Source organism: Pteropus alecto, unplaced genomic scaffold, assembly GCF_000325575.1.
Source record: "Pteropus alecto unplaced genomic scaffold, ASM32557v1 scaffold94, whole genome shotgun sequence".
Lineage (NCBI taxonomy): Eukaryota > Metazoa > Chordata > Mammalia > Chiroptera > Pteropodidae > Pteropus > Pteropus alecto.
Window position 1 is genome coordinate 13090559 of NW_006437736.1, and position 10754 is coordinate 13101312.

General features: G+C 49.9%; 2 protein-coding genes across 2 annotated transcripts in view; both read right to left on the reverse strand.

The window, feature by feature from the left end:
* Window positions 1-3751, reverse strand: part of TNFRSF1A (TNF receptor superfamily member 1A) — an 11865-nt gene extending 8114 nt beyond the window's left edge. The window contains exon 1 of the mRNA XM_006914610.3: window positions 3398-3751. Coding sequence (XP_006914672.1) covers window positions 3398-3436 — 39 coding nt within the window. The 5' untranslated portion in view covers window positions 3437-3751. The remainder of the gene's footprint in view (window positions 1-3397) is intronic.
* Window positions 3752-7421: 3670 nt separating this feature from the next.
* The window catches only part of SCNN1A (sodium channel epithelial 1 alpha subunit), a 12381-nt gene continuing 9048 nt past the window's right edge, over window positions 7422-10754 (reverse strand). The window contains exons 7-11 of the mRNA XM_025048820.1: window positions 9817-9895; window positions 9629-9686; window positions 9423-9478; window positions 9188-9263; window positions 7422-8813 (exon numbers count right to left, since the gene is read on the reverse strand). Of these exons, the coding sequence (XP_024904588.1) occupies window positions 8433-8813; window positions 9188-9263; window positions 9423-9478; window positions 9629-9686; window positions 9817-9895 (650 nt within the window). The 3' untranslated portion in view covers window positions 7422-8432. The remainder of the gene's footprint in view (window positions 8814-9187; window positions 9264-9422; window positions 9479-9628; window positions 9687-9816; window positions 9896-10754) is intronic.

The following is a 10754-nucleotide window of genomic DNA, read 5'->3' on the forward strand; positions in this document are numbered from 1 at the left end:
TCCTGGGTATCTTCCCAGCACCCAGAACTGGGGGGAGCAAAATAAACATGGATTCATGGGTTGATCTAATGGCTGATCTGTCTTCCACTACAGGTAAAGCCAGTGATTCCCAAAGAGGGAAGTAGGGAGTTAGTGTCCCACTCCCCCATAGGAATTTATTTATCTCCACGGGAGAGTTCTCAAAGGACTGGCCCCCTCCATCCCACACACGTGCAGACACATGAACACCCTCAGTGCAGATTGTGACAAGTGTTCCTGTCCCTGTGAGAGTCACCAGTAAGTAAAAGCAGCTCCTACAAACGATAGGAAGACAAATAAGAGTTTGAACACCTCTGCTCTAGCCTGTTAGACACGTACTTCACTTGGCTATTCCCTGGACCCTTAACATCATCCAAACTAAATTCATCAATCTCTTGGCCTATACAAATGTTACACCACCAACTTCGCACCAATGCCAAGACATTTGCCACCTTTCTTTCCTCAGGGCCCCTCCTCCGTCCCTACTGCCATCCAGTCTCAGTTCCTCTTGCCAGTCCTTCCTCTGTGATCTCCAGGTTCGCTCCATGTCCGTGGGTTGCCTCACATCTGGATTATTGCAACTGTCTTTCAGCAGATTCCCCAGCCCCTTTCCTGCTCCAACCCATCCTACAGACTTTCTTATCTGCGTTCAGGCTTCAACGTGCACCTGCATGTGTGGGAATCTTCCTCCCCTGGGCCTGACCTGAACATCGTTTCAACGGATCGCCAATTTCTTGAATGAGTCCTTGCAAAGATACCTCATTGCTATTCTGAACACATTCCTCAAATGCAGTGGGCCCTCAGAGAACCGTTTCTGAACGAATAAACGAACGAATGAATGAATTCTTCTCGTTAGGACCACATTCAAATTCTGTCCTCATCCCCTCCTCCACTCCCTCTAATTTTCTCATCCTCAATTCTTCTGGTTCCTTGACATGGCCCTTCCACTTTGGCTAAGGTATTCTTCTTCCGGCCACCACCAAACCCAATACAAAACCCTGTCTCTCCACTCCTCTGCTCTCCCTCAAACCAATACCAATCTCCCTTCTTTCTAGCCACTCTGCCATTCGATGACTTCAAATTTCAGCTCCAAATCCACTTTCTATGAGGCTTTCCCTCTCTCATCCCATCTGACCAATATTTTGTTCTTTTATTCATTCAACAAATAGCTGAGCAGTCTGGTCTGGCTGCCAGGGAGACAGAGATAAAATACACCATTCATGCTCTCGTGAGTTCTCCGCTGGGTCAAACAGTCGATTGTAGGCTCTGCAATTTGTGCAGGGAGCAGTACGAGAGCATGGTCTCTAGTGTTGAGATTTGCTAAGCAAGAAAAGGCAGCTGGGCATCACATCACAATGCTTTTGTGGAGATTTTTCTCCACTATTCTCTGAATTCATTTTTTGCTGGGAGCTGTTTTAGCTCCTATATTATAAGCTTTTTGAGAGCAGCAAAGTCCCGTTTGTTTTAACACACTCTGTCTTGCGTTCTTCCACTCTATACCCATTCACACATGCATACACATTGTGTGCTCTGAATTGGCCATTGAACGGTGAGCAATTGGAAAGCTCATGGCCAGCCTTATCCAGACCTTGCACACCTCCAGTTTTCCCTCCAGCACCAGACTGAGCTTGTGTCCCTAGTAGTCAAACCCCTAACTGGGGCGGATCAGCCCCAGCCTCCAGGCACTTCCCTTTACCTGTTCTGGCTACAATACCTTCTGTTTCCCAAACACAGTGATTACTACTAATGGTACTAACACTAACAACATAAAAGCTAACATCTATTGAAGTGCTTTCTTTTCGCTATATCGTATTCCTCTACTAGAATGTAGACTCCATACGGGCAGCGATTTCGTTCACTGCTGTAATCCTAGCCCCCAAAACTGTATCTAGCACAGAACAGGCACTTAATAAATTGAATACTTCATATATATAAATCTGTTTAATCTTTAAAACAACTTTATGTGGAGATAAAAACAATAGGAGGTAGTGACTATTACGTTCATTTTAGAGATAAGAAACTAAGGTATGGAGGGTTTACATAACCTGCTCAAGTTCAGGCAGCTACTATATGAGGGAGCCAGGATTTGAATCCAGGTGATCTACTCCCAAAGAGAGAAGAGAAGATGGCAGGGCAGCTGGACTGGGGGGAGGGAAGAGACATGGGTCTGGGGAGACAGGAGGTGGAAGAACTAGAATAGTGAGACCAGGATAGAGAGGGGTGCTCCATGGGGAACTGTGGTCTAGAAATGTGGGGCAGAGCACAGAAGAGAGGGAGAAGGTGGGAACTAGAGAGAAATGGTTTCAAAAGGAGACTCTGAGACGTCTGAGGAGACTTATGGGTAAGAAAGTATAACACCCCAAAGAGAGAAGAGGTGGGGGAACAACAGGGGAGCCAGTGCCTGAGAAGAAACTGGCCAACACAGGGTGGGTAGTGCACCTGGCTAGGTGCTGAGGGGCTCAGGGCATCTGCACAGGATGGCTTCAGGACAGGGAGGGAGATCGAGGGTACTTTGACACAACGCTGAAGCAAGAGAAAGGGACATTTTCCAGTGACGAAAACAGCTTTCTATCAACTTCCCCAAACTGAGCTGTAGAAGAAACCAAGGAATTGTTGTCTAGGGCTGTGGGGATAACCTGGAAGGCAGACATAGGGACCCTGTCCAGGTGGAGTTGGTGTTAGCTACTGAGAGAGGGTCAGTCCAACAGAGGCCACCTGCCTAGAAGCTGAGCCAGAGGCAAAGGTTGAAGAATGCCCCGAAGTGGAAGACCTGAGCCAGGCAGGGGAGAGCACTGGGAATGCTTTCCGCAGGGCCGCCCTGTCCCTGTCCCATTGTCCGCTAGAGTCCCAAATACCCTCCACAACATGGCACCCCAAACTTACACCCCCAACCCACCTCCTCTCCCAGACTGTTTCCCCACTTAACTGCTGTCCAACTCCTGCCCTCTGGCAGGGTTCGCTCCGGCGGGGCACACTGGCAGCCTCCTCTCTCCCCAGTCCAATGCGGCCCGGGCTAGCCGACTGGCCAGAGGGACAGAGTTCTGAACCAACCGGACTCTAAGACTAAGCTTCTTTCTCCCACGTCTTTCCTTTCCCTCCCAAACCTTCTCCACCTTCGGCCACCACCTGCCGCCACATTCCAGACACCCCTTCGCCCCAGCAAACTTCCTTGGCTATCAGGGGTCCGTGCTCCTTTCCCTTCCTGCCTTTCAAACGTCCCCCTTGCCTTTGACTCGGGGCGGGCGGAGGAATAGGGAAACCTAGGCTTCTGGCAGAGTTTGAGGTCAGGCCACGGTCCTCTCCTGGCAAGGGTCCATTCCTGACAGCCAGCGGTGCCCGTCGCCCACCAGCCCACTCCGCCCTTCGACCCTGGTCTCACCAGTGGCTGCAGCAAGCCAGGCACGGTGGGGAGGCCCATGTCTGGCCAGCTGTGGCCTCTCACTCCCCCATGAGGGCTCAGGCAGTGGCGGCAGTGACGGCAGCAGGCAGAGTCCCAGATTGAGCGGGTCGGGAGGTCCCAAGTGGAGCCTGGGCCTTGGTTAGAGGAGTTGAGGTCTGAGATTGGAATGGAGATCACGGCCTGGTCCCAGAGGCCTCAAATCCCGAAGGCCAGAACCGAAGCCTGAGTCCACAAAACTCCGAGAAAATTAAAGCAGAGGAGGAAAGAGGAGGTGGGAGGGGAAGGGAGAGAGGCAGAAGGGTGTCGCAACAGCGGCACAGGAAGAGCTCGGGGGAGGAGGCAGTAGGTGGAGGGAGGAGGAGGGAGGAGGCCGGAGGAGGGGGCAAAGTTAACCCTTTGTAGAGCAGTCAGTCCGGAGTTTTGGATCCACCTGCCTTGTGCCCCTGACCCACCAATCTGAGCACTCCCAACCAAACACCAAGGGGCAACAAGTCCCCTTCATCCTCACCCCCATCACCTGGCCTTTCCCAAATGAACAGCAAAAGAAAGACCCACAGCTTTGGAGTTAAATTCACTGGGTTCTAGTTCAGAATCCTTTACATTTTAGCTGGGTGGTCTTGGACAAACAACCTAAACTCTCTCAGCCTGTTCTGCAATTTGCAAAATGGAGAGAACCTATCTCAAGTGGTTGCTGTAAGTATTTATTGAAACAGGACAGGTGAGTGTCTGATACATGACAAATACCCAATGTTTCTTAATAACTCTTCCCTTTTTCTCAGAGCTCTCCCCGATGTTCTAATCTCTCACTTTCTTGGAAATTTACCCCTCTAATCCAAACCTCAGTCTGTGCCTGGCTGGGTTCTTCCGCTGCTGATCCTGGCTCCGCCATCGAACAATGGTGGGACCTCAAGCGGGACACCTCCGCTGGGCCTAGGCTCCCCATTATTAGATGACAGGAATGACGCCTAGCCCACCAACACGGGACAGTGATGTGACGAGTATTAATGAGGTCGTATCTGTCAAAATGCTTTCTGAATTACAGATATCTCCATCAGATATTACGAGTACATTCCCACACCCTTTCTCCATATATTCTGTACATCGATCCAAACTGACCCTAGAGATAATCTCCTGTACCCTCTCATTTTATAATTGAGGAAACTGAGGCCCAGAGACACACACAACATGTTCCCTGCAGAACCAGCAGAAACTCCAGACTCCTGATTTCAATCCAAGGGCCCATTTTGCTACTTTTCTATCTGTCCCTTTAAGTCGGACTCCACACCCTGACTCTTTGGGTATTTTATGCCACCCCCCTGTGCAGGACATCTCCCACATGAATCCCACAAGGGTACAAGGTTCACCCAAATGTCCTCCGAGCGCAATGACCTTCTCTATTCCCAGAGCAGGCCCGGGGTCCTCTTGCTGCTGACATTGCTAGAAATGCAGGGAGACCAGAGAAGAGTGAGGTCCAAGGGCTCTGTGACTTGGAATCAGAGCTCCTGGCAACCTTCTCCCCTTGATCACCAGCAGACCCCCAAACTCAGAGTCCACCCTGCCTGGCTCTACATGGCCTTCCCAAGGGCAGAGCACCTAGAGACGAGAATGGATTTTGGATGCCCCCACCTCAGGTTGACTTCACTCCACCCCATCCTCCAACTACTGAAAAATTGAAGAGTTGAAGCTGTCCTCGCAGAGGAAGGAGCTCACATCCACCAACACGCAGGGAACCTGCAAGTGTGGTACAGTGGACCCAAATCAGAGCTCTCGATGAAGCATAGTCATTAGAATTAAGTACAAGAGCTAGAATGCCCAGCTTCCAACGTGAAGAAGCAAGGAGGGCCATAGGCTCCTCATCTACAAAACGGGCAACATGCCCGTACTCCTCGCATCATATGCATTGATGATTAGATACATGTAAAGTGTTTAGTGTTTGCCATATATTAAACATTCAATAAGTGGTAGCAATATTAACAGTTTGTATCAATAATTAATATCAACTTCAATGTCCTATGTTCAACATTACAAGGAAATTTTAATAGACTGTGCCAACTGTCTAAGCCATTATGCATAGTCTGGCACAAAAGGAGACTCTCTTTCATTGTTCAGGATAAATGCTTATTTACTCAATAAGTTTAAAGTTTTGAAAAATAAAAAATAAATAAAAATAAAATAAAGTTTTGAGAAACGTGGTATGAAATTGTTCAATGACATTCTGATTTAAAAAGATGATGAGAGGTGGGTAAATCTAAGAATATAAAAAGCTAACTAGTCTCATGGAGGAGGTGAGAATATGACCATAGTCACTCCAGGGGAAGAAATAACGGTGGAGAGAATGGGAGAGATGGAGAAATAAGAGAGAGACAAACTAAGGGATTTCAGAATCGGCAGTTAGGGTCTACAGAGCAAAGGATGGGGAAAAAAAGAGCTTCAGATAGCAGAGTGCCCCTTTCTCTCATCACATCGCCCTCCCTCTCCCTCTCTCTCCCCGTTCCCCTGCCCCTCTCCTCCCCCTCCCTCCCTCTCTTTCGCACTCTCACAGCAGTACAGAGTAATCAAAAGGGCACTGGACTCATGGGTCCCCGTGCCCGCCCTGCCATTCCGACTCCATGTGTCACGTGAGACAGGGTGAATCATAGAAGGAGACCCAGGTTCCACACAGATTCTGTAAGAATCATAAACTTGGGCAAGTCACTTCTCCTGCTAACTTTGATAAGGAAAAGGAGGCAATTTAAATCCTCTCTTCTCTAATATGCTGATTCTAACTCCTAAACCCTAAGGTCCAGGGGTAGCATATAGATAATGGATGGAGAGAAGGAAATACCACAGGATGGAGACCCACAGGCCAAGAGAACTCCAGATGAGTTGGGGTGGGGGTGGGGGGAGCTGATTACTGTCATGCATAACATATTCAGCTTTTTCCAGTGGGGCCTGCCCACCACAGCCAAAGGAGAGGGAGCTGGGGACAGGTGGGGCAAGGCTGAGGCTGGGCTGTGACAGAGAGCACACAAGGGCAGGCTGAACCTGAGGCTCTGACAAAAGAGCCTGTTGTAACAGCACCATGTTCCCCTCATCGGCTTGAGTCTAGGAAAGGGAAGTCAGAAAGCACCACATCAGTTCCTGGTCAACAACCTTTTTTAATCTCTCCATTCCCTTCAACAGCTCTTCCTCTTTCCCCAAGATTCACTTGGCTCCTCAGGACAAGGAGACTGTAATTGAGGGGAGTAAGACCAGGGCAGCAAAGGAAGTGTCCCCAAAGATGACGAGGAAGGGTAGCTTCTGGGTTCCTTGGCAGCAAAGGAAGTGTCCCCAAAGATGACGAGGAAGGGTGGCTTCTGGGTTCCAGGTCTGATGCTGGAGTGGGGGAAGAAACCAGGGGTCTGAAAATTAGGGCTCTTCTATGACATCCCTCAATTTCTCTTCTATTAAAAGCTGAGAGGATTCTCACTGCTGCTCTCTCTATAATGACGGAAGAACGAGAATATACAAGGCTTCGAAGGCTCAGAAGAATCTGGCCTGAGTCTCATCATCCTCCACCACTACTGGACAGTCGATGGGAAGGTGGGCAGATGAGGACGTTATGCTGCAGCTGGGTGGCGATTGTGGGTGCTCAGCGAATGGAGTCGGGGGTTACTCATGATGGTAACTAAAGTGAGGAAGGAAAAGGAAGTACAGACAATGGATGGGGGAGAGGGAGAGGAAGTTATCCCAAGCGCTGCCCCGTAGGTCTCCTGCGGGTAACACCCACATCTGTGTCCTTTCACCCTAATGTGGTGATGGGCACACAGCAGGTGCTCAGCAACATCCATGGAGGAACCAGCAGGACGATTTGTCTCTCTTAAGGCCCCTGAAGAATGGTCACTTCCATAGCGAAGTCAAGGGGTATAGGTGTCTGTCCCCCACGCCTCACGCCAGGATCTCCTGAGAGCTTGGGCAGAGGCCCAGGGACTCGCATCCACTCTCTACCCACTTCAAGGTACCCCATGCAGCTCTCCAGACATTCTTTATGCCACAAATATTTATTGAGTACCTACCTACTTGCTCCAAGTGGGACACTGGGCCTGACCCTGAGGACACATAAATGAATACCAATGCCTGACCACAAGGAGCTCATAGTCTAGTTGGGGAGGCAGACACAAATGAACAAGAAACTAAAATGCAGAGTCAGTACTCCAACAGATGTTATGGTATGCTAATGGGAGCCCAGGGGAGAAGAAAGTGATCAATTCTGGCGAAGACAAGATGGGGCAGAAGCCTTCACAGAAATAGTAGTGCCTGAGCCAAGTTCTAAGGGATGCATAGGAGTTCTCCAGCAGATGGCGGGGAAAGCTTCCAGGCTTAGGAAGGAGTTTGAGCCAATGTGCAGAGGTGCGTAGGAGACAGGGCAGAGGTGCTGGTGCATGGCTTACGTGAGGCTGGAAGTGTCCTGGGGCTGACTGGGAATGACCAAGCCTTTACTACATTGGTCTGCTCCAGCCCCTGCTCTGGAGAGTCGGGAAAGGGGAATTGCTCAAGAACTAACCAAGGTGGCTTTTGGGTGGAGGGCCCCACCGAAGTTCAAGAAGAGGAGCGAACGTCTGTGTCACTGGAAAGCAGTGTGGCCAGGCTTCAGTCGTCTTTGAGTAGGAAACCTAGGCATGCCTTTGTGCGCCCTTGTTTATTTTATTCTGGTCGTCAGTTGTTTCCTAGGAAAGTTCCTTGTCAAAGCTCCAAGTTTGACTTGGCTGCTCCAAGGGAAAAGGACTTGTCTGTGCTTGGATAAAGAAACCAGAGTGTTCTAGAGGCAGGATGAGAGGGTACTGGGCAGGAGCCAGGGCAATTCTGGGCAGCTTTCTTGACCCCTGTTCTCTGGGCAATTTCTGCAGCCCCTTATCCAATCTGCTTCCCTCCCCCACACCAAAGACAGTTGGGCTTTCTCTCAGAGAAAGGCCAGATATTCTATAATCCTACCAAGGCTTGTTCCAGCCCACCAGGGGAAGCTGCTTGCCTTGGGGGCTAACACTGACCTTCTCTCTCAGGGCTCCCCTGGAACGAAGGCAGAGGAGCTGGCCCCTGCCAAGCTGGATGGAGCTGGGCAGGGGCCCAGGGTGGCATAGGCAGGAGGAGGGGCAGTCAAGGCCAGGGAAGTGTCAGGGCTTGGTGCAGTTGAGGTTGGGGAAGGGGGCTGGGGGCAGAAACGGGAGGGGAGGGAGGAAGCTGGAGTGGAGGCCACTTCCTGAGCACCTCTGCCCCCACGGCCTGGAGACCAGTATCGGCTTCGGAACCTCCGGAGCAGCATGAGGAATGTGATGACCATGAGGTCAAAGACGAGCTCAGCCATTTCCACCACAGACAGCACCGAGGAGCCGAACCACAGGCTCCACTGGCTGCCCAAGTTGGACAGGAGGGTGACCATCTGCGAGGGAGAAAGGTACACTGACCACTGGGGTAGAGGCCCTGGGACGGCTCTGGCAGAGGATCCCCATCCTTTCTCACCTGAGGCCCCACCCACCCCTCTCAGCTTCTCTGTGGCCCCCTGGGCCCTTCTGTACAAGTCATACCCACCCGACACACCCTTCCCTCCCACTACCCCCAGGGACTTCATCCCCCAGCCAAGTTCCTCTTCTTCCAACCCTCTTAACCTCACCCTCACGCACACACCCCTTTCCTTGGTCCTCTATCTTCAAGGCCCAAACACTTCTGCCTCCACAAAGGCAACCCCTTGTTTTCCCTGACAGCCACCAACTTAGACTCCCCAGATAATCACAGGCTCAGTGAGACAGGACGTACCGTGACAGAGGGAGACTCAGAACTGGTTTTGTACTTCAGCTCTTCGAAGAAGATGTTGAGTTTGGCAACTCCATTTCTTTGGAGTGGGGCAGAGGGTGGAAAGAAATGGTAGAAGATTAATCTCTCGGACCCTCACAAACACCCTCCTCCAATCAACTGTATCGTTTTTTCTTCCCAGATCTGTTTTCCCTCGCAAGGATTCCTTTCCAGGGACTGGGACCAGAGTAGGACTGACCTCTTGTTTTTGACGGTATAATTGTTCTGTAAGGAGAGCATCTGGAAGATCCAGTCCTGGAAACGAATAGGGGTGTCAATGGGGTCATCCCATACTCTTCAGGCTTACAGTTTTGGGGTGGGGTCAAACACACTATACACATATACCTAGAGAAGACCACAGTGTCACACACGCACATCCCCTGTCCTTCCCTTTTTCCACTTTACCTGGGATTTCACTGAGGGCCATCGCGAGTAACCTGCAGAGAGCTGGTAGCTGGTCACACTGGACAAAGAGAAAGCACTCGGTGAAGGGGGCGGGGCTCTCCCACTCAAAAGCTCAACCAGGTACCTGTATTCTATGCAGCCAAGCAGCCAGCTGCCCATCCGATGACTCAGAGGAAGGGGACACTCACCTGCACGGCTTCCGGCACTTGGTGAAACAGCCCAGGCGATCGGAGGAGAAGGCATCCTGGAGCTTATAGTAGCAATAGCCTGCGGGTGCAGAGAGGTGCCTGTTTTTCTAGGGCACCTCTGCCTTCTCCACTCCATACTCAAGAGGTCTCCCAAAATCCCTGGGTACCCCCTTCATAAGAGCATGAAATAGATTACAGCAATGCCTCCACCAAAAGTTTTTTAAGAAGTTAAGCTAAGCCAGAAAAAAAAAAAAAAGAAACCAGGATGCACCTATATAAGATGTATAGGATATGGACAAAAACTTGAAAAGTCAAAAATGGGAACAACTGAATAAAAGTAACGAGATTTAACCACCATGAGATATTTCACACCAACCAAGATGGCTGTAATTGAAAAAAAGATAATAGCAAGTGTCGGCGAAGATATAGAGAAATTGGAACCTCCTCCTTTGCTGATGGGAATGTAAAATGGTGCGGTCGTTTTGGAAAACAGTCTGTCAGCTCCTCAAAATGCTAAACGTAGAGCTACAACATGAACAAGCAATTCCATTCTTAGGTATATATACCCAAGAGAATTTAAAATGTGTGTTCAAACAAACACTTGTACACAGATGTTCATAGCAGTATTGTGCACCATAGTCAAAAAGTGGAAACAACCCAAATGTCCATCAACTGACGAATGGATAAACAACTGCTCCATACAATGGAATATTATTCAGTCATAAAGAGGAATGAAGTCCTGACACATGCTACAAGGTAGATGAACCTCGAAAATATTGTGCTAAGTAAAAGAAGCCATCCTAAAGGACCACATGTTATATGATTCCATTTACATGAAGCGTCCAGAATAGGCGCATCTATAGAGACAGGAAGTAGATTAGTACTTTCCAGGCGGAGGGCGAGGTGGTGTGGGGTGGAGTGGGAAAGGGAAAAGGGGC